This window comes from Eriocheir sinensis, chromosome 23, assembly GCF_024679095.1.
Source record: "Eriocheir sinensis breed Jianghai 21 chromosome 23, ASM2467909v1, whole genome shotgun sequence".
Lineage (NCBI taxonomy): Eukaryota > Metazoa > Arthropoda > Malacostraca > Decapoda > Varunidae > Eriocheir > Eriocheir sinensis.
This window is the reverse complement of record NC_066531.1, coordinates 16,421,692-16,445,953: the sequence shown is the minus strand read 5'-3', so window position 1 is coordinate 16,445,953 and position 24,262 is coordinate 16,421,692. Positions and strand designations below refer to the sequence as shown.

At 46.0% G+C, this 24,262-nt stretch overlaps 1 protein-coding gene across 2 annotated transcripts in view; it reads left to right on the top strand.

The window, feature by feature from the left end:
- LOC127002509 (uncharacterized) overlaps positions 1–13,823 on the top strand; it is a 40,590-nt gene extending 26,767 nt beyond the window's left edge. The window contains exon 3 of one of the 2 annotated variants that reach the window (XM_050868564.1): positions 13,524–13,823. In XM_050868564.1, coding sequence (XP_050724521.1) covers positions 13,524–13,604 — 81 coding nt within the window. In that variant the 3' untranslated portion in view covers positions 13,605–13,823. The remainder of the gene's footprint in view (positions 1–13,523) is intronic. The other variant, XM_050868562.1, reaches the window with a different exon arrangement.
- The last annotated feature ends 10,439 nt before the right edge of the window (positions 13,824–24,262 follow it).

Below are 24,262 nucleotides of genomic sequence, written 5' to 3'. Positions count from 1 at the left end.
CCGACCGTCCTGGAGACCGGCCCAACATTCTAGACCTCTTCCTTACCTCAAACCCTTTTGGTTATTCTGACAAACTGTTCTCTCCGTTGGGCTCCTCCGATCACAATCTTATTTCTGCATCCTGTCCTATCGCTCCTGTACACCCTCTGGACCCACCAAAGAGGCGATGCTTCTGGCATTTTGCTTCATCTCGGTGGGACGACCTGAGGATGTACTTTTCCGATTTCCCATGGAATGATTATTGCTTCCAGGATAGAGACCCCTCTGTGTGTGCTCTGCGCATCACAGAAGTGATTGTCTCTGGAATGGAGGCATACATTCCTCGTTCTTTCTCTACTCCTCACGCTAAAAAGCCTTGGTTTATTCACGCTTGTTCTCGTGCGGTCAATGATAGAGAGGCAGCTCACAAAAGGTACCAGAGCCTTCAAACTAATGCTAATTATGAACTTCACATTTCTGGCCGGAATCGTGCCAAATCTATTCTCCGACTAACCAAAAACTCTTTCATTAATAGAAAATGCCAAAACCTTGCTTTCTCTAACTCTTCCCGTGACTTCTGGCATCTAGCCAAAAACATCTCCTCCAACTTCACTTCTTCATCTTTCCCTCCACTCCTCAGTCCTGACGGCAACACTGCCGTCTCATCTATCTCTAAGGCTGAACTCTTCTCTCAAACTTTTTCTAAAAACTCCACTCTGGACGATTCTGGGCATATTCCTCCTACTCATCCCCCCTCTGACTCCTTTGTGTCTGTTATAAAGATTCTTCAAAATGATGTTTTCTATGCCCTCTCTGGCCTCAATCCTCAGAAGGCTTATGGAGCTGATGGAGTGCCTCCTATTGTCCTTAAAAACTGTGCCTCTGCGCTGTCACCCTGCCTGGTCAAACTCTTTCGCCTTTGCCTGTCAACATCTACCTTTCCTTCCTGCTGGAAGTATGCCTTCATACAGCCTGTGCCTAAGAAGGGTGACGGTTCCAATCCTTCAAACTACCGTCCTATAGCTTTACTTTCTTGTTTATTTAAAGCTTTTGAATCAATCCTTAACCGGAAGATTCAAAAGCACCTTTCCACTTCTGACCTTCTATCTGATCTCCAGTATGGGTTCCGCAAGGGGTATTCTACTGCCGATCTTCTTGCTCTCTTAACTGACTCTTGGTCATCCTCTCTTAGCCGTTTCGGTGAAACTTTCTCGGTTGCGCTAGACATATCGAAACCCTTCGATAGAGTCTGGCACAGGTCTTTGCTTTCTAAACTACCCTCTTTCGGATTCTATCCCTCTCTCTGTTCCTTTATCTCCAGTTTCCTTTCCGGCCGTTCTATCTCTGCTGTGGTAGACGGTCACTGTTCTTCCCCTAAATCTATTAACAGTGGTGTCCCACGGGGTTCTGTCCTATGTCCCACTCTCTTTCTGTTGTTCATTGATGATCTTCTTTCCAAAACGAACTGTCCTGTCCATTCCTACACCGATGATTCCACTCTGCATTACTCAACTTCTTTTAATAGAATACCCACCCTACAAGAACTTAACGACTCAAGGCTGGAGGCTGCAGAACGCTCAGCCTCAGACCTTACTATAATTTCCTGTTGTCCTTCAACGCCTCAAAAACACATTTTCTCCACCTATCCACTCGATACAATCTTCCAAACAACTATCCCCTATTCTTTGACAACACCCAGCTATCACCTTCCTCAACACTAAACATCCTCGGTCTATCCTTAACTCAAAATCTCAACTGGAAACTTCATATCTCATCTCTTACTAAATCAGCTTCCTCGAGGCTGGGCGTTCTGTACCGTCTCCGCCAGTTCTTCTCCCCCGCACAGTTGCTGTCCATATACAGGGGCCGTGTCCGCCCTCGTATGGAATATGCATCTCATGTGTGGGGGGGCTCCACTCAGCCAGCTCTTCTGGACAGAGTGGAGGCTAAGGCTCTTCGTCTCATCAGCTCTCCTCCTCATACTTATAGTCTTCTACCTCTTAAATTCCGCCGCGATGTTGCCTCTCTTTCTATCTGCTATCGATATTTCCACTCTGACTGCTCTTCTGAAATTGCTAACTGCATGCCTCCCTCCCTCCCGCGGCCTCGCTGCACACGACTTTCTACTCATGCTCATCCCTATACTGTCCAAACCCCTTATGCAAGAGTTAACCAGCATCTTCACTCTTTCATCCCTCAAGCTGGTAAACTCTGGAACAATCTTCCTTCATATGTATTTCCTCCTGCTTACGACTTGAACTCTTTCAAGAGGAGGGTATCAGGACATCTCTCCTCCCGAATTTGACCTTGGTTTTGGACACCTCTTTTATATATTTCTTAGGAGCAGCGAGTAGCGGACTTTTTTTTATTATTGTTTTCTTTTTTTGTGTGCCCTTGAGCTGCCTCCTTTGTTGTAAAAAAAAAACAAAAAAAAACTTACTGACATCACTACTAATTCCTGTATCTAAGTCACTGATATAAATAATAAACAAAAGTAGACCTAATACCGAACCTTGTGGGACCCCACCCGTAACACATCCCCAGTGAGATCTTTTACCATTGATTTGCACTCTTTGCTTCCTATTGCTAAGCCACGCCTTGACCCAGTTCAAACATGGTTCGTCTAGTGTCCTGGAGCAGAACAAGACATTGACCGTCTCTCTCCATATCTTGCTGAGGCAGGGTGATGGTTTCAAACGTATTTTATAACATGAACCACATTTTCTTTTATGTTACCAATTGTTTGATCATAAGCCAGAACATCTAAAGTGTGTGCAGTGCAACCAAGCGTTAGCAACTTCAGTTTATTTCCTTTAAATTGTTTTCTCATCTTGTTGACAATGGCTGCATTAGATGCTTGAGTCTCTCCACATATAGCAAGTTTCTCACCCCTTGAATCTTTTTTTATGCCTCCATGGTCTAGTGGTTAGCTTCGAATCCGCGGGCCCGGGTTCGAATCCCGACTTGGGCAGTCAGTGTGCTCACCCAGCTGTTCATCCTTCTTTCTTTTCGGGCTGGTCGATAAATGGGTAGCCTGCCTGAGGAAGCTCTCTCTCTCTCTCTCTCTCTCTCTCTCTCTCTCTCTCTCTCTCTCTCTCTCTCTCTCCATAACAAATAAGTAGTTAAGGAAAACCTTCATCTGTATTAAGCAACACTAAGATGTGATAGTGGGTGTGAGTGAAAATAGTTATACATCATTCATTATACAAATACCTCCCAAGTCCGGCCTTCAAGAAAAACACGAAAACAAGTAATCCGGCAAACTGGCCCTTCCTCGCACGCTCTCCCGCTCGGAAACGAACTCCTCCATTAAGGCTGCCGGTAATGTGTCTTGGAGGCTGAGCCTCTTTCACACTGGATGACTTATTTGTAATGACTTGGCGGCCGCCCAAGGCGGTTGCGTGGCTATTTTGAGTCCGTCGTGTGATTAATGCGGTAACGTGTGTGTGTTCCCGGGTTAGTGTTAGGTCCCGTATTTTACCTGTCCGCGAAGAAAGTCAAGTGTCCGCCATTATCTGCGATATCCCGAGCCTAATGACGTACGTACATTATTCAAAAGTCTCGACACACCTGAATGACGATTACAGATGTTATCGAGTGCTTGATTAATTACATAGGTATTAGTAATTTTAACGGATAGTATTTATAGAAGAGAAGTAAGATTCGTACAAAATGTCATTGAAAGATTACTAGGTAACTACAGATGACTGAATGAATCAGCAAGTTTGGAGGGTCGTATTTATTATATCATAATTTCAAGACCCTCCTTTTTAAGGGTAACGAACGCGGGCGGCAAATTTTGTGGATCCTTCTTTTCTTGTATTTAATTCTTACATTTTATTTTATTTGCATCAGCTTGTATTAAAACAACTCTTTTATCACTCATTAATTACTCCATAAATGATATCACCGTCTCCTATCCCTGGTAGAGTGATCTGGCTGAAGTTGTTATTGGAGACTGGTGTTCCGAGATAAACAAGGGAAAAAGAAAATATACATTTATTTAAAATTAATGAAAGTAATTGCCTTACGCAATATTCTATGCTCAGACGATCATAACACTGGCATATTCAGCAATGGATACAACATATGACAAACGACATGTCTAAAACATAATACTACAATATGTGCTCAGTTGTTGCCAATAATAATAACACTCGTCATTCCACAAGCAGTGGTTTGTTTCTCTCTGGTTACATCACAATAATTAAGTACTCTCCTCAAATCCTAATAACACATTCCTATAGTATAATCTACTACAATTTCACGGAAGCACCAAATTATACCACACCCAGAGGTTTCTACCTTTGCTTTACATCGCAATAAAATAATTACAATCCTGTCCCACTCACAATCCTACTACACATCTCCTACATTATAATCTCCAGGACAATACAGTCGGTTTCCCTTAGATTCTCGAATTTCTACTCTCGATTAAGATCACAACAGCCATTCTCAGCTGAGTGAGTAGCAGGTCTGCTTGAGGCGAGAACCAAGCTCGGTCTGGTCTTACTACTGATTTCTAGGTCACATTTTTTCTTTGCTTGAGGCGGAACTACATTCTTGACACGCTTTAATTTTCTACATAACCAGTAGCCAATACTTCCTGTCAACAAACATTGGCTCGCTCATTATGTTGTATTGTTTACTTCTCTTGCTATTCGTGATTCACTCTTATGACGCTCCCACAGTGACTTATCTGTTCAGTTATTCGCTTATAGCATGTCGTCACGACTGAGGTCACGTGTTCAAAGTCTTTTGAATGGTTATCCACACTTTCTGACCACGCCTACTGGGTACCGTATCTGTTTTCTGTATGTGGGTCTTGGTATTTTCCGTAACCTCCCTTGTTAGTGTTAGTGCTTATCAGATGTTTACGACTTTGTATATCTGACTAATTGCTTTCCTTCCTGTCGCGGTTTAGATTCGCGACAAGTTATTTTTATAGTATTTGCTATAGGGAAACTGTTGACGCGTTTTCCTAGTTCGTCACGTGACCTAGGCGCGGGGCGGGTCACGATGACTCAGCCTGTTCGTTGCCTAGGCGACGAGCGTAGTGATGCCAAGGCGTGCATTTTCGTGCGGGTCGCCCGCTGTGTTTTACCTGCGTTTACGCACTTTCAGGAGTCACCACTCCACTCTCTGCAGGTGCATAGTAGTGTGTGCATTACTGCAGCTTGTACGCCACTGCTGTGAGGATGTTGGGCTATTGTCTTTGTGCTTCCCGCCATGGGGGCTGTTGCCGCCCGCGGCCTGGCTGGGCGGCCTGTGTTGCTAGCTCGCGATTGTTGCTTTCCTCTTCGTGTCTGTACATAGCTTGCTCCGCTGTTTATATTGCGGTGCAATGCACTTGCAAGTTATAGCTGCGCGTCAGAGAAGTGTAACGATATCTGCCTATGGCAGTATTGCTCAGAGTGCTGTCAGCACCCTCTGTTGTATTTTTCCTCGCCAGCAGCGTTTTGCATCTCGGCCGGGCGAGTTGGGGACCGTCAGGTCACTCGCCGCGGCTCGGGGCTGACTTCTCCCCCTGACCGCCGTCTGGTGAGGTCACGGGGCGACGTTCCTCTACTCTCGCCTACCTCTTGGCACCACGCGGTTTTCCTCCTGCTGGAGTGTGGGGATCCTGGGCTTCGCCACTTCGGGATACAGCCCACACCGGGTCTCAGTTTGGGTGTGTCGAGTCCGCGGCGGCCTCTTTCTGAAAGCCGCATCTACCGCCGACATCACGCGCCTGATGTGAGGACCCACGGCAGGAAGGACAAGCTGCAGCCACCTCGAGCAAGGCTGTGCAACGAGCCTCTACTCTTCTCCCTCCGTACCAAGTTAAGTAGCTAGTTGTTAGCGTAGCCAGGGCAGGTTAGTCTTGTGCGAGCACGAGAAACGCGAGGCTCAGCTGGGTGTGTATGTGAGATTTGTCCGTGTCTTGTTCCTTCATGTAATTAAGTCTGTGCATAGTTGTACACGAGCTTTATCAGTAACCCTTTTGCCTGTGCGTATGTGCCTTCCAGCCCCATAAGGAGAGTAAATAAGAACCCCACGGGAGATTTGAGCAGGTAAGTCGTGTTAGTACTCCCTAGTCAGGGTGTGTACACCGTTGTGTCTCCTGGCGTGCCGCGGGAATCAACCCTTGTCGGCTAGCGACCTCCTTGTGAGCACACTCCTGTTATTAATCTTATTTAACCCCGTGACACTTCCCTCTCCTATCATATTTACAATACTTGTCTCCATATCTCCCTCCGGTATTTGCCTCTGATTGGGATCGCTATTAATTAATTGTGCTGTTATGGTCTTCTGGGTCCTGACAAGTGACTTGAATGGTATGTGTCGGGCCTAATAGGTTGAAGGATTTTAACATATTTCTTTTAAATGTAATTTTCATAGAAGTAAGACATTTTAGAGCTTACAACTATTTTTATGTCGGATTAAAAGAAAAATGGTTGACATAGCTACTATTTTTTTTTTTTACGTCGCGGGCTATTGCGCCGGTAGGCTTCTTCCCGGTGGGGCCTGATGGTCGGCCCAGCCCGTTCTGGCGCAGGCGAGTGTTTATAGTGGCGCCATCTTGCATTGGCTCATGCTGCCCTCCCGGAGCTCATAATCGCCAGCAGCAGGTACCCTCCCGACATGAGCATGTGCTCTTTATCGTCGATCTCTGGGTACTGCCAGGACCTCACACACCCCATCCCCTTTGCTCAAGGGGGGATAGTAACCACTCCTAGTGAACGGCAAGAATTCGCCCTGAGCGGGCTCGAACTGCCGCCCTGTCAGACCGTGAAGCCTGGCAGTGTGTGTGTGTGTGTGTGTGTGTGTGTGTGTGTGTGTGTGTGTGTAGTTCATTCATCACAGCCTGATCACGAGTCTCTCTCTCTCTCTCTCTCACACACACACACACACACACACACAGAGAGAGAGAGAGAGAGAGAGAGAGAGAGAGAGAGAGAGAGAGAGAGAGAGAGAGAGAGAGAGAGAGCAACTTCAGCTAGCCGTGCAGTAAGCTGGGGAGCCTTACTGCACCCACACCTCACTATCACCTGTCATCCTCGTCCATGTAGCTATCCAGTCTACTCTTAAACCAAGATATCGTCTCTGCACTAACTATGTAATTGCTTTGTCTATTTAATTCCAGAGAGAGAGAGAGAGAGAGAGAGAGAGAGAGAGAGAGAGAGAGAGAGAGAGAGAGAGGCGGGCCATACCTGTCATGGAGGTGGGCGGAGCTTGAGAGCCAGCCGGCGAGTCAGCGAGGAGTGCGGCGCGGGCTAGAAAACCGTACCTACCTTCGTAAATATATAAAGGATGTATAAAGGAATTGTACTGTATTGTAGTCATGCCCTGCCTGTGATTCTCCCGTCTCTTCCCTGCTGCAGGATAATGTCTGAGGGCGGCAGTCGGGGCGACGTGGCAATGAGGGTGGACGCGAACGTCCACAGGCCGGGGATCACGCCGGAGGAGATGGCGGCCGGCTACGACGAGTGGTCCGAGAACTACGAGGAGATGGAGAGAGAGAGAGAGAGAGAGAGAGAGAGAGAGAGAGAGAGAGAGAGAGAGAGAGAGAGAGATGCCTTCGGTACCAAGTGCCTATGCAGAACCATGGGGTATCGCTGGAATGATTTTGCGTTAAACCGGCGACTACTCCGTGAGGTCCGGGAGTGAAGTGATGCGGCCCCTGGGGTACGCACCTGTAATCATCTGCTTCCCCGTCCCCTTAGATGATCTGGAAAGGCGGGTACCGTGGCCCCGCCATCACGTTGGAGGAGGCGCTGCGTTGGGTATCCCCGGAGCGGCGAGCCAAGGCCAGGGTGCTGGACGTGGCCGCCGGGACGGGCTGCGTGGGCCGCGAACTCCACCGGGAAGGCTTCAGGTGGGTGCCGCAGGGCCGCAGAGAGGGGGATGTCCGGTCACCATACTTAAATATCCTCCAGTCCACTGCCTCCTGCCTGCCAGTGCCTCAGCCTCAACACGAGTCCAACGCCAAGAGATGAAGATGATGTGTTGGAAATTACAGCAGCTTGTGTAGAGGCAGGGCCGCTGGGTGAGAACTGGGAGCGGGCAGGAGCGGCATTACTATAGTCCATCAACTCTAACTTAAAATTGAGCCCTGTGGCTTAGCCCGGGGAAACTCCATTTGTTTACAGATCTAGCGATGACCTGCGCATGGCGTTTTGTCTCACTGTTAGTCTGTACGTTATCTATTTTGAATATATATATATATATATATATATATATATATATATATATATATATATATATATATATATATATATATATATATATATATATATATATATATATATATATATATATATATATATATATATATATATATATATATATATATATATATATATATATATATATATATATATATATATATATATATATATATATATATATATATATATATATATATATATATATATATATATATATATATATATATATATATATATATATATATATATATATATATATATATTCATACTACGACTGCGTGGTGTTATGAATGGCTTGGGATTAGAGGGAAAGACAACGACTCAGTAAACCTTCCATATCACTTGGCAACGTGGCTCCTATGGTGCCGCCTGACGGACCTTGGCAAGAGGCGCCAGGGCGCACCATTCAGCGTTACGCCACAATGGACAAATCAAGTAGATCTCACTCTGCGCAGCCATGCAAAGAGAGAGAGAGAGAGAGAGAGAGAGAGAGAGAGAGAGAGAGAGAGAGAGAGAGAGAGAGAGAGAGAGAGAGAGAGAGAGAGAGAGAGAGAGAGAGAGAGAGAGAGAGAGAGAGAGAGAGAGAGAGAGAGAGAGAGAGAGAGAGAGAGAGAGACACCCTCTCTGAGGAGAGTAATGGAGTGATGTGGCACCAGCGCGGTCTCGTGGGGAATCCTTGTGTCGCGCCCAAGGGCTCAAGTTAAAATCGATAGACTATACTATGTTAGGAATTAGGCCAGTTAACCGGGGGACTAGACAAATTAACTATTTCCCTTATGGAACTAGTCTCGGGCCGAGAGCTCAAGCCAACTATGAGTATCGCCTGAGCTCAACTAAGCCTTGGATGGTACTTAAATACTTCGGTCATCGGCTCCCAAACCGAGACAGAATCAACTTATTCACTGCCTGAAGACTAACCACATTTACCATGAAAGGAATAACAATAGTGAAGTGTTTCCTTTCAAAAAATAATAACTAATTGTTCTTGCTGAATTATAATTAAAGAGCAAGGATAATTTAACCGATGGAAACAGAGAGGAAAGCCACGCCATCTGGCGCGAGAAATTCAAAACATCGCTTCAGACCCACGTGGTTGGTTTTCGCTCACTCCACCACCGGCCTTCACAAAGTAAAGACCAAGGCACTGCAGCCCACCCATTAACTCGGACGCAGTGTGCCTTCTATTACCTGACTGAGGGATACTACACCCGGCAACGAGACTTCAGAGACAACAATATCTTTTGAAACCCGCTTCTCAGCTAAGTGCCCCCAGCAGTTATTTGAGACAGATAGATTTTACTACACGGATCCGGTAGGATTATTATTTGTTCGGCTGTCTGGAGGTGCTTGTTGGATACCTTCACCACCTAAAAGCTGGTAAGCACTTGTTTGTTTGGGATTGTCTGACGGGTGTGTTATTCACTTTGCGAGTGACCTAACTGTTGGGTAGGGTAAATTTACTGATTCCCAACAACTACTACTACTGCTATAACTTCTGCTACTACTACTACAACTACTACATCCACTCCCACAGGCACATAGACGCTGTGGACCCGTCGGAGGGCATGATGAAGCAGCGGGAGACTGGCATCTATACCAACGACTTCCTGGAGTGTATCGGCAGCGGACACTCCACCGTGCCCAAAGGTATTTGTATTTTTTTTTTTTTACATCAAAGGACACGGCTCAAGGGCAACAAAAAGAGTACAAAAAAAAGCCCGCTACCCGCCGCTCCCATGAAAGATAAAAGTAAAGAGTAGCCAAAAGAGAGGTCAATTTCGAGTGGAGAGGTGTCTTGATACACTTCTTGAAATGAATGAAGTCATAGGCAGGAGGAAATACAGACGAAGGAAGGTTGTTCCAGAGTTTACCTCTTGCATAAGGGATTTGGATAGTATAGGGATGAGCATGAGTAGAAAGTCGTGTGCAGCGGGGCCGCGGGAGGGAGGGAGGAATGTAGTTAGCAAGATCAGAAGAGCAGTCATCATGAAGATATCGATAGAAGATAGAAAAAGAGGCAACATAGCGGCGGAATTTAATTAAGAGGTAGAAGGTTGTCAGTAAGATGAGGAGAACTGATGAGACGAGGAGCCTTAGACTCCACTCTGTCCAGGAGAGCTGTGTGAGTGGAATTATTGTTATTGTTGTTGTTTCATATGTAAAGATTAATATACGTATTTTTCTTCTACATCTCTCTCTCTCTCTCTCTCTCTCTCTCTCTCTCTCTCTCTCTCTCTCTCTCTCTCTCTCAGACACATACGACCTGCTGGTCATCTCGGGCGGTATGGGCGAAGGTCACATCCCAGACAGTGGCCTCGACGACCTGGTGCGCGTCGCAAAGAATGGTGAGTGAGTGAGTGAGTGTTTTTACAACAAAGGAGACAGCTCAAGGGCACAAAGAAAGAAAACTAATATAAAAAAAAAAGCCCTCTACTTGCTGCTCCTAAAAAAAAATCAAAAGAGGTGGCCGAAAGAGCGGTCAATTTCGGGAGGAGAGGTGTCTTGATACTCTCCTCTCCTGATACTCTGCTCTTGAAAGAGTTCAAGTCGTAGGCAGGAGGAAATACAGATGAAGGAAGATTGTTCCAGAGTTTACCAGCGTGAGGGATGAAAGAGTGAAGATGTTGGTTAACTCTTGCATACGGGGTTTGGACAATATAGGGATGCGCATGCGTAGAAAGTCGTGTGCAGCGGGGTCGCGGGAAGGGAGGAGGCATGCAATTAACAAGTTCAGAAGAGCAGTCAGCGTGAAAATAGCGATAGAAAATTGAAAGAGGCAACATCGCGACGGAATTTAAGAGGTAGAAGACTATCAGTTGGAGGGGGAGAGCTGATGTGACGAAGAGCCTTAGACTCCACTCTGTCCAGAAGAGCTGTGTGAGTGGCGCCGCCCCACACGTGAGATGCATATTCCATACGAGGGCAGACAAGGCCTCAGTACATGGATAGCAATAGTGCGGGGGAGCAGTATTGGAGGAGACGATACAGAACGCCAAACCTCGATGAAGCTGATTTAGCGAGAGAGGAGATATGAAGTTTCCAGTTGAGATTTTGAGTTAAGAATAAACCGAGAATATTTAGTGTTGAAGAAGGTGACACCTGAGTGTTGTCGAAGAAAAGGGGATAAGCGTTTGGAAGATTGTGTCGAGTTGATAGGTGGATAAATTGAGTTTTTGAGGCATTGAAGGACACAAGGTTCCTTCTACCCCAATCGGAAATGATAGCAAGGTCTAAGGTTCCTTCTACCCCAATCGGAAATGATAGCAAGGTCTGAGCGTTCTGCAGACTCCAGTCTGGAGTCGTGTACCTCTTGTTGGGATGGCCTTCTATTGGAAGAAGTTGAATAATGCAGAGTGGAGACGTCGGCGTATGAGTGGACAGGACAGTTTGTTATGGAAAGATCATTGATGAATAGAAAGAAGAGAGTGGGTGATAGAACAGACCCATATGGAACACCACTGTTGTTAGGTTTAGGGGAAGATCAGTGACCGTCTACCACCGCAGAGAGAGAACGGCCGGAAAGGAAACTGGAGATAAGGGAACAGAGAGAGGGATATAATCCAAAAGAGGACACTTTACAAAGCAAAGACTTGTACCAGACTCTATCGAAGGCTTTCGATATGTCTAGCGCAACTGAGAAAGTTTCACCGAAACGGCTAAGAGAGGATGACCAAGAGTCAGTTACGAGAGCAAGAAGATCGCCAGTGGAACGCCCCTTACGGAATCCATACTGGCGATCAGATAGAAGGTTATAAGTGGAAAGGTGCTTTTGAATCTTTCGGTTAAGGATTGATTCAAAAGCTTTAGATAGACAGGAAAGTAAAACTACAGGGCTATAGTTTGAGGGATTGGAACGAGCATACTGCCAGTAGATGTAGATGATGATAGGTAGAGACGAAAGAGTTTGACCAGGCAGGGTGTCAGCATGGAAGCACAGTTTTTAAGGTCAATAGGAGGCGCTCCATAAGCCTTCTGAGAGTTGAGGCCAGAGAGGGCATAGAAGACATAATTATGTATAATCTTAATAACAAACAAAAAGGAGTCAGAAGGGGTATGAGTAGGAGGAATATGCCCAGAATCGTCCAGGGTGGAGTTCTTACAGAAAGTCTGAGCGAAGAGTTCAGCCTTAGAGATAGATGAGACGGCAGTGCTCCCGTAAGGGTTAAGGAGAGAAGGGAAAGTGGAAGATGTGAAAGTGGTGGAGATCTTATTGGTTAAGTGCCAGAAGTCACGGGAAGAATTAGAAAAAAGCAAGGTGTTGACATTTTCTATTGATGAAAGAGGTTTTGGTAAGTCGGAGAATAGATTTGGCACGATTCCGGGCTGAAATGTAAAGTTCATGGTTAGTAGGAGTGCGAAGGCTCTGGTGAGTGTGTGTGTGTGTGTGTGTGTGTGTGTGTGTGTGTGTGTGTGTGTGTGTGTGTGTGTGTGTGTGTGTGTGTTTTGCAAGGTCCGCTGAGTGGGTGAAGGTGCTGGAAGTTGGACCCTCAGTTTAGATACTCGTGCGAGGACCCGTAGGTTAGCATTGCTCCTGGGCGTGCCGATCTTCCGCCACGACTATTTCCCAAGGCCACTGAGAAGATTCACCGGGTTTTCATGGGTGGTTTTCCCGTTGAAGATCGTGACAGACGTGTAGAACCATCACTATAGGATCTCAAAACTGTTCATGGTAATCCCAGCAACTTTTACGAGAGGCTTTTCAAACAGCCGAACTTAGGCGCCGTTTAGGATAGGAAAGAGCCTACATAGAGACTTCAGATTTGCCTCGAGTAAACTTTGAGGTGGTCTTCCTAGGGTGGGCTAGATGACGCGCCTCCTAGTGTATGCCCCAATGATTAAATAATTTCCTCCTCTCCGGCACTCCAGGAGGCTTCGTAATCATCGTGATGCGCCATGAGTACCTACAGACCGTGCCTTCCTACAAGGACAAGCTGGAGCCTTACATGGACCAGCTGGAGGCGGGCGGGAAGTGGAAGAAGGTAGGGAGCACTGTTGCCAGATTATCGTACTCAGAGCATAGTATTTACCGTTTTTTGACACCTAACTATAGCCAAGAAACATCAGGAATCAACTATTTTAACGATAGATATAAATGAATCTAGTTATTGAGTCCCAGGAGACATATTTGAAGTCGGAAGTTGGTAAATATATAAGAGGCTGAGTACAACTATCTGGCAACCTTGGTACAAGAAAACATTTACTCTAATCAAGGTTTCTGTCTGGCGGGGCTGTTCACTGTATGGGCGCCTGTCACGACACTCTGGAATAAGGAGATGGTCAGGAGCTGGCCAGGGGGAGAAGGTCACGTATTTGAAATGGTCATAATTCCTTCAGGTGGAGCGGCGCACCGTCCCAAACTATTTCTGTGACAAGGAGGGTCTCGTCTTCGTCTTCCGCATCACTAAGCCTGAGTGAGGAGGAAGAAGAGGGAAGGGAAAGGAGAGAAATGAGGAGGAGGAGTTATAGTGGTGCTGTGCCAAGGCTGTCTCTGTGTAACAGCCTTGGCTTTCGTCGCGGCACCCGAGACTGAGGTGTGAATTATCGTGCTCTGGCAACCTGGCGTCATGGCGTCTACGATGTTATATGATAGTCTACGCATAGGACACATTTGTCAGTATTAATCATATTATTGAAATTGTCGCAAAAATCTGTTGTAGTTTATAAGGCTGAGGCTGCAGTATGCATCTCCGATTGGGATAAAAGGAACCTTGTGTCCTTCAATACCTCAAAACCCTAATTTATCCACCTATCAACTCGACACAATCTTCCAAACACCTATCCCCTATTCTTCTACTACACTCAGACGTCACCTTATAATTATTCAAAACTAAATATCCTCGGTCTGTCCTTAACTCGAAATCTTAACTGGAAACTTTCATCTCTTCTCTCACTAAATCAGCTTACTCGAGGTTGGGCGTTCTGTATCGTCTCCTCCAGTTCTTCTCTCCCGCACAGCTGTTATCCATATACAGGGGCCTTGTCCGCCCTCGTACGGAGTATGCATCGCACGTGTGGGGGGCTCCACCCACACAGCTCTTATCAACCTTTCGGCCACTCCTCTGTTGTAAAAAAAAAATAAGGTCGCTGATTATGTAGCTGTATGTGTGTGTGCATGTGTACTGGCAAGTTGCCAGAACACGATAACGAAGACCTCAGACTCATGTGCTGCGACTATAGTATACGTTTAGGAATGCTTGGTCTGGGTCTTGGGGTCTTGATGATGTACAGACATGTATATATATAATAAACGGGTGCCTACTTCCCCTCAGAATCATGTTAATCTTTGTTTGTTTCTCAAGATAATTTAAGTGATTACTCTTCCTAATTTATAATGTGTCAGCTGTTCCTAATGTATAATGTGTCTGCTGTTCCTAATTTATAATGTGTCTGCTGTTCCTAATTTATAATGTGTCTGCTGTTCCTAATTTATAATGCGTCTGCTGTTCCTAATTTATAATGCGTCTGCTGTTCCTAATTTTAAATGCGTCTGCTGTTCCTAATTTATAATGCGTCTGCTGTTCCTAATTTATAATGCATCTGCTGTTCCTAATTTTAAAAGCGTCTGCTGTTCCTAATTTATAATGCGTCTGCTGTTCCTAATTTATAATGTGTCCTCTACTCAACATCTATTAGTTACATCTGAACTGGGTACCCTGTCTTGCCAATCTCTCCAAACTTCCCAGCACTGTGTCCTCCCCTGCTCTCTTTACATGTCCAAACCATCGGAGTCTTTCCCTTCTGAGCACTGTTTCCATGCAGGTCCTCTGCTCCACATCTGTTAGCTACATCTGCACTGGATCGACACCCTTCTATTATGTGATATGGAACAAAGAATAAAGAAGATAATTAATTGCTCTCCCGCCCCCTCCCTCCTTCCCTCCTTGCTCGAATTGAGTCGTCCGCAACTGTCACAGCCTTCCTGCAAGAGTGGTTAGCGTATACTGTGTGATTTTCAGTTAATACAAGACACATGTGTGCAATATTCATGCAGTGGATTGATTGATTGATTGATTTAAATTAGGCGCCGCAACAGCCAGGGTCATATGGCGCCGCATTCAATGAGTTAAAAACTAAAAAAAGGCAAATAGCGTAACACTGAGAATACTTCCCTGTGGTACACCATCCTCAAGTGGACTAACCTCGGAAAGAGTACTCCCCACTCTAACCCGTAAAAGACGATGAGGTAAAAGACGATGAGATAAAAACTCCTTAATAAAAACAGGGAGACGGCCACGAAGACCAAACTCAAACAGGTTAAGTAAAATTCCATGGCACCAAGCGGTGTCATAGGCCTTCTCCAGATAAAAAAAACACGGTCACCTGGTGGTGCTTATTGGCAAACGCCTCACAAACTGAGGACTCCAAGGATAAAAGAGCATCCGAAGTGGAGCGCATCTTTCGGAAACCATATTGCACCGGGGTCAATAAATTCCGGCTCTCCAAGTACCACATTGTTTCGTCAAACCGCTGGGTAGAGAGGGTCGAGCGTTGCATTCAACTTTATTATGTCGATCCAACCTGAGAACAATCACCTAATTACCCCAAACATCACAAAACATAACACCACATGTCTTACAAATCTCATTGTATCCAAGCTCACATACTCCTAAATATTATGTCATCAACTAGTAAGTTCACATAAATTACCTAACCTAAAACAAGCACATTTACTTACAATATTGACCAACCAGCAGTAAATAGCCCACAGCCCTGGGCACATCATGAAGGTATGGCAGTCAGCTTCCCCGTAAACCACAACGCCTGGCCCAAAGTGTAAGCACAAACACAGACGTAGCAGATCACCCACAGCAAGGAACAGCAGGGAACCGGCAGGGCCAGGTCACACGGCTACTACATCACGCCCACATCCTAGCGGGAGCAGCCACCACAGACAACTGTCCTACGTGGCGGCTGCTGGCGCCGGGGTAAGGTGGAAAATAAACAAAACACGAGGTGCGCAACGTAAACAGTAATATTCATATAAAAAAAAAAGTAACTAGCAATGATGCACAATTCACCAATTTCGTGATACTTCCACGAAACACACATAAGCCTGACATTCACCATCTTCTCCATCACTTTACAAGTGCAGGATGTTAAAGAAATAGGACGATAGTTAGTTGCTTGGAGATGATCTTTCCCAGGCTCCAGAATGGGGAGAATTACAGCCACACTCCACAGAGATGGAAAATCACCGGTACGCCAAATGAAATTGTAAAGATCCAATAAAAATGTAAAACCACAGTCAGACATGTGGCGTAAGAAAGCATAAGGGATGTCGTCTGGACCTGGCGAGGAATCATGACACTGGGATAAAGCCGTCTTCAACTCGGAGATAAAATGGGATATTATAAGATTCCCCTCCGGTGGAAGCGAAGTTAACGCCGAGTGATTCCAAATCCCGGTGATGACGAGGTGCAGTAGGATCTTTCCTAGAGACACTGGCAAAGTGCTTGACGAATAGGTCAGCAACAGTCTTAGGGTCCGCCATCGTTTTCCCTGCATGCGATAACGCTGGAGGGGGAGGGGGGGAAAACTTCCCGGAGATCTTACGAACTCTGTTAAAGACTTCTGTGAGTGTAGTTCTGGTAGTGATGGAAGAGAGATAAGCCTTCCAAGAAATTCGTTGAGCCTCCTTGAAAGTGCGTCGTGCTCGAGCACGCGCTCGCCGAAAAGCATCCAAACACTGGGGGTCCCCACGGTGACGACGAAGTCGAGAGAATGCAGCACGCTTCTCTTGCACAGCAGTAGTGCAAGCGGCGTTCCACCAGGGAACAGGACGTTTAGGAAACTGGCCAGACGTCCTGGGGACGGATTGAAGGGCTGCAGAATGTAGGGCATCAGTGAAATAGGATGCAACCTCGTCAGAAGTTCCAAAGTCAGCCAACGGACGAAGAGAGGAGCTAAGTTCCGTAAATCGCTGCCAGTCTGCTTTATCTAGACGCCAGCGAGAAAGGCGTGACTGTGGTACAGAATCAATGCGTTCCAATAAAATTGGAAAGTGGTCACTGCCATACAAGTCCGGTAAGACCCGCCAACGAAAATCAGGAAGAGAATTAGAAGTGCAAAGTGAAAGATCTATAGAGGTAAAAGTACCAGTCTGGCTATGAAAATGTGTCACCTCCCCAGAGTTTAAAATTTCTAATCCCTGATCCTCAATAAAAGAAGCAACTAAAAGTCCGCGTGGGTTGGTAGCACCATCATCCCACAACGGATGGCGACCGTTAAAATCCCCTAATAAAAGTAAAGGCGAGGAAAGTTCCTGCACCAGGTCGTCAAGATCGTGTCTGTCAACGGGAACACCAGGAAGGAGATAAAGGCTACATAATGTATAAAATTTGCCCAAATAAACCTTAACAGCAACAGACTGCAACGTTGAGTGAAGCTGTAATGGGACCGAAGGGATATCACAGCGAACGAATATGGCGGTGCCACCATGGTGGCCCTGTCCAGGATTAGGGGTAATGTAAACGGCCCGATACCCAGGAGGACTAGAGTGAGTGTAGTCTCCGAGCATTGTCTCCTGTAAACAAAGGCAAGCAGGAGAAAACCGAGATATCAATGCTCAGAGTTCCTCCCACGAGGCTCGTAGGCCTCTACAATGCCACTGGAGGAGTAGGAAGATGTCTATTTTCGAGTGCGCTCCAGGCGAGCCCCTGAAAGAGACTGCCTTTTACCCACCTGATTCGGTACGGTAATACGACGAGAAGAGGAGACTGGGACCCGAGAGGAGCCGGGTCGAGGGACCTCGAGCTTTCTCCCAACAAAGGAACCTGCGCCCCCTCCGGACGCCGCACTACTAGAGCCAGACCGCACACCACTCCCCGAAGCTACGTGCTCGCGGGGAGGATTCCCAACACTATCTCCAAGGGATTCCTCAGTTTCCATATCCCGATCAGGAAAACCACTAGAAGCAACAGGAACTGGAACAGAGGGGGTCTCAGCAGGCTCAATATGAGCCTCCGCATCTTCCTCCATAGGCCTATCCTGAGAGACCCCAGAATCATGTATACCTACAGTAATCTTAGTTGGCAGAACAGATTCAACTGAATCTGAAGAACCGCGATGTCGCTTCTTCATACCTCTGGCGGACTTCGGCGAAGCAATGTGAGGTGCATCTTCATCAGCATGCATCACCTGGGACGAGGCCGGAGAAGCCACATCAGAACCTGAAGGTGACTCGACAGAACCACCGAAGCCACTGTCTTGGAGTTTCTGTTCTTTCCCACACGAAAAAGAGGGCGCCATAAACAATTGCAACTCACCTTGCCGCCCTTGCTGACCCTCTTAAATATGGCTGGGGAATTGTCCTAGACCCCGCTCAGTTCAACTCCTTAAGCGTGGCCTCTTTCACCATGATCATCCCCTTAGAAGAGACATCCGTTTTTGGTCCCTAGAAAAGGTTATAACGTCTCTATCTTCCACTAGATACCAGGACAGACCTTCAGAAATGGATTTCCTAATACACACCCTGTTCCTCGTCGCCCTCGCCTCTAGGTTCAGGTCCTCGCAGCTCAGGACTCTCACGCGTTTTCCCAGGTACACTACATTCACGACAGATGGACCTGCAGTGTCCTTAGCTTCCTCCCCAAAATCGCTAGCCAAGAATGAGCGCCTCGACCACTGTCTCCAACCAGTGGTCATACCAGTCTGGTGCCTGCAAAGCGAGCCTCACCCACTCTGCCCCGTGTCAGCCTTAAGGAACTACATAACAGCTTCTACGGCGCACGAACAACATCACCTTTTCTGTGATCCCGCTTCAGCCCTCCCTCTGTCAATCAGGAGGATTGCAGGCCTCCTAAGGACCGTCATAGAGGAAGGAGATCCGGGACATGACCCGCGCGCTCACGATGTCCGAGGGGTAGCGGCCTCCCTGGCTTTCCTTAGGACCCATTCCCTGGACCGGGTCAAGGAGAGCGTCCAGTGGAGCACTGCTTCCTGTTCCTATCTCTCCGTCTGTGGACGACGCCCCCTGCGTTGCGTTAGGACTTCCCCCGTCGAGGGAGATGGAATAGGAAGAAATTTAACTTTTTTTTTTTACTCCTCGGCAGCAAGGTAAAAAAAACGGAGGGTGAAGGTGCACTCCTACCTCTTCTCTCCATGAATGTATGTTCCTCTTTCTCCCTTGCAATTTTTTTTTTTTTTGTGCTACGCTATAGATCGTTGTGCCTATTTTTGTTATCAAATGAAGTTTCACGACTACCGTGGAGATTTATTCTGCTGGTATTTCTCTCGGGTAACGGAGTGGATTACTTAACTTTGACACTACGGTAAGTCCGGGCGACCTCAGTCGGTTCTACACTTACCAACTTGGCGGGACGCAAATGTAGACTCAAGTATGTGGTACTTCGATTGAGCTCCCTTTTCTCCGGCTCCAAGTGGGAGTTAGCTATCGTGCACCCTTTTTTGGGGAACCCGGAATGACTAGTGCACATTCCTTACTCCCCCCCTCCTTTCCCTCAGAATGTTCCTCCAGTCTCTGTCGAAGCGCATTGAAGGAATGAGGTGTGGGACTGGCGGCACCTTCCTCTACCTGTGCCCAGGTGGCGCTGCTGACGCCGTTCTCGATCGCTTCATTCCACGTGTTATTACTTCATTTTGCTGGTGCAGCCTAGACACTTTGTAGACTAGAAGTTGGGATATCTGCCGTTTTTCTCTAGGCTTTATCGCGAGAGCGAGGATCTCTCTCCTATAATAACTATCGTCATTCCGGGTTCCCCAAAATAGGTTTTTCAGAGATCAAAAAGTCACTCTGGTTTTAGGCTTAATAGTTTCCTACCCGTGTTTATGTTGTTTCTGTATACCTGTGTGTGCTTATGTGTGTGTGTGGGGAGCGGGGGGGGGTCAAGGGTAAAAATAAAAAAAATCATAATGTAAGAAAACATAGCCCCCTGATCACTGCCCCTATAAAAAGAGTTAGAAGAGTGGCCAAACAAGAGGTCAATTTCGGAAGGAGAGGCGTCCCGATACTCTCCTCTTGAAAGAGTTCAACTCGTAAGCAGGAGGAAATACAGATGAAGAAAGATTGTTCCAGAGTTTGCCAGTTTCAGGAACGGAGGAGTAGAGATGACGCCGAGAATAGGAGAGAAGACAGTGGGCAGCGGGTGGCGGACGGTGATATCCTCCGTCCGCGCTCTGTGGTGTGGCTGGCTCTCGTTTCGTGCGACTCGCTCACATAACTATTGTGTAAAACTGTTAATATAGTTAAAATTCATCACACCTTCTAATGTCCCTGTGAGAGAGAGAACTAAAGTAACCTAAAGCGAACTTATAACGGCTACCGCTCGGCCACACACCTCACTTAACTAAAGGCTATTGTGTTATCTCACCTACTACAATCAACTTGTGAAGCAGGCCACGGTAACACCGGCCCTGTGACGAGTGAGATAACAGTTCGCGCCTTAAACTTAACACTTAACACCAACCACTTTAAAAGTAACACTTAAAAAAGGGTAACATAAGTGGTGGCAACGATTTACGGACCTCTCCGAAGTGTTAAATAGGTGTTATATCTCTCTCTCTCAAACATAACTTCGGTGACAGTGTGTGGGTGCAGTGAACGGTATCGGAAACATCAAGCAAATGCTAACCAATGCGCGCGGCCTTTCCTGCCCCGGTGAGTCGAGTCCGCACACAGCCGCACCCGAGTGCAACTCCCCGCCCCGGCCCGCAACTCCACACAGCCCATATTCTACACCGGGGGTCTCGTTACCTCGTACCGTTCGAGACACCCCATCGTGTACCTACGCCCCAGCCTGTCGTAGGTGCGCACTTTTCTTCGCCAGACAACTCGGACCTTTGGGGCTGACTGTTGTGGACGTATATACTCTGCCCGCCGCCCATCCTACCACCGCTACCAGACGACGGACGGCAGATCCTGCCACCCCGGCGATCCTGCCCAGCCACCGGCGAGGCGAAGGACGCGAGCGCGCTGAGTAGCGGGGTATGGAGTTGCTGTCTTCGAAGTATTTTTAACACATTTTAGCTGACACTACATTGATACGGTTTCAGTAATTACACCACTTGTACCAATATTTCAGGTGAATTACTATTATTATTTACGTGTTTACACGTGTGGGGCCGTATCTATTTTATTTTTTCAACTGTTGATTTTTCTGGCGTGTGGATGTTTAATATTCTTCCTGAATAACATTGTTGCTTATTTTATGTATAGTCATTCATTTTGTTTTCTCCTTTCTTTTGTGTATTTTATTGAACAGTGGATAATTTTTGTCTTGCTAAGCCTCACTCATATTCTTTTTCCTCTTTTTATGCATTTTAGAAGCATCGGGGAGGAGTGAGCACATACTTAGTGGTGAATGATTATTACTTTAATTATTTTGGCAGCGATATTTTTTTTCTTTTACCATTTTACTCCTCATTTTACTAGTAACTCTTTTTAATGCCAGATAAACCTGCCCCGAAGTTACAAGCTCTCACCGAGAACCATGAGGAGTGGACAAAGGGAAAGGGACAGTGACGTCAAGGATAACGGTAACTGTCGTGTAAGGAGTGTAGCAGTCTTCAAAGGGTGCTTTCTCCTTCCTCGGGAATACGAGTAGGGTGCTGAACCAACTGCTCAAGGTCGTTGAGGAGAGCAAAGTTGTAGGCTTGTTCACCAGGCTGGTCAGTGAAAGAGGATGAAAGCCAAAGCTGGTGGTGAACATTGAAATCTCCTAAGATGGAGAGGGAGAGGGAGTCAAGATGTGTTTTTCCACTTTAGAGTTCAAATAGTCAAAGAATTTTAGATAGTTAGTAGAGTTAGGTGAGAGATAAACAGCACAAATGTATTTAGTAATATAATGACAATGAAGTCTTAGCCAGATGGTAGAAAATTCTGAAGAGTCAAGGTCGTGGGCACGAGAGTAAGTGATGTCGTTGCGCACGTAGGCGCAACATCCAGCTTTGTATTGAAATTTAGGATAGATATAGTAGAAGGGAACAGAGTAGAGGTTGCTTTCACTAGCCTCAGAAACCTGTATTTCGGTGAGGAAGAGAAGGTGAAGTTTAGAGGAGGAGAGATGGTGTTTCACAGAATGAAAATTAGAATGAAGACCGCGAATGTTGCAGAAATTGATAAGGAGGAGAAGGTTCGAGGAGTTATCAGGCCACCTCTCAAGTCGGCAGCCAGAAGGGCAGTCCTCCGTGGGGGAATTTAAGGTCCCCCCCACCCCCCTCCCAGCCGGGGACTCCGAGGCTCTAATATTTTTCGCCATTTTGAATTTTGAATTTTGGGAAAAGGTGTGTGTGTTGTGTGAATGTAATGTGGTTTAAAAAGAGAGAGGAACTGTCTTTAGGGAGCATGCTGAACTGCTCTCTGGTGTTGATGAGACAAAAGGGAAACGGTTAGTGAGGACATGGGAAGGGTCTTTGAAGGGCTTCAGCACCCTCCACGTGAAAGAAGATAAACCCAACTTATCTTCACCCGGGTGTGTGTGTGTGTGTGTGTGACATAGTGTGAAATTGAGAGAGAGAGAGAGAGAGAGAGAGAGAGAGAGAGAGAGAGAGAGAGAGATTTACATAGATTCACATAGAAAATCAAACCACACAGACCTCATGGTCCAGACTAGGTGGTCTGTCCTTAAACCTAAGTGATTCTACATTAATCAGATGGCTCCAAAACGTTGCATTTCAACTCTGGTTAATATTAAGGCAACACTCACCCTCTGATATGGTCGAAAAAAAGGGATTTGAGCGGATTTGAAGTGTACATGTATGTAGCAATATTGTGGAACGCGATTTAAACCTCCCGCCAAATTATTACGTCGCTCACGTGCCATTTAAATGGAGTAGTGACGTAAGCGCTTTAAAAGGGCCTGCACGTGTTTAGGCCGTGTGCTTCTGGCTATAAAGCTCGTTTTTCCTTGTTTTATTCTTGTTTCGGAGTATCTATGAATGCCTGAAATTCTAGAGACATCTGGCATCTTGCATGGCAGTATGGCGTCCTTGGCGAGCGACGGAGGGACACCCGGAGGATGTGTTAGTCACTCACTAAGCCCGCCACGCCATGGTCATTTGGCACGCTCTGCTTTGTGGCTGCTTATAACAACAGTTACTTCTTGTTGATAGGATTGGATTTGACAGTATGAAGACACCTCAGAAGTGAGGCATTTTGCCGGTAAAAGCGCAAGAAGATATTGAACAAGCCACCTCTCGACAAGACACCCGGGTGCTGATAAGCTGTAGTAAACATTAGAATTATATGCAGATTTTTTGTGTATAGCATCAATATAAGCTATAGAGCTTGGTGTGTTAAAATAATGCTAATGATGAAATAAATAGCTACGATACATTGTACTGAAAATTTTAAACGCCTGTATCTCAAAACAAGAAATGTTTACATTGAAAAAATTGTCAAACATTGAAATATGATTGAAACTGCTTTTAAATTGTCATGTTACTTGTTATTGGTTGGGCCTTCATCGTGTACTTTTTTTCTGATAAAGTGAAAAGCTTGAGAGATAGGGAATTTTATTTAAAGAAAATGGAGATCGGCTCGACGTCACGCAAAACGTTATGTTTACGACCTCGATAACTTATTACATATTAGGAATTTTGAAAAAAAACAAATTACACGCCCTTCGTATGGTATTTGAGTATTTCCATGTTGCATCAGAAGTCTCTACGACAAAAAATAAAACCAGGGGAAGTTGTGACGTCATGAAAAACGTTATGACGTCATACCGTCGGACGCGATGACGTACCACATTCTCCGGCTCATCTAAAGACGATAGTGATAATTTGGATATAACAAGGAAGTTTCAAGTTAAAAGATCTTATACTTTTTTTTTTTTTTTTTGTGTGTGTGTGTGTGTGTGTGTGTGTGTGTGTCAGAGGGTGAGTGTTCCCTTAACTTCTAGGAAGTGACGCTCGAGCTTGTTTTAAAGGAGTCAATCGTGTTACCCTGGACCACTGAAGGTGGGAGCTTATTCCATTATCGCACTACAACGTTGGTGAAGAAAAATCTGATGCAGTCTGAATTTACTTGTCTACATTTGAGTTTTATGCCATTGTTCATCGTTCGCAAAGTGTCATCGATCATAAACAATTTTGATCTGTCTACATTCGTGAAA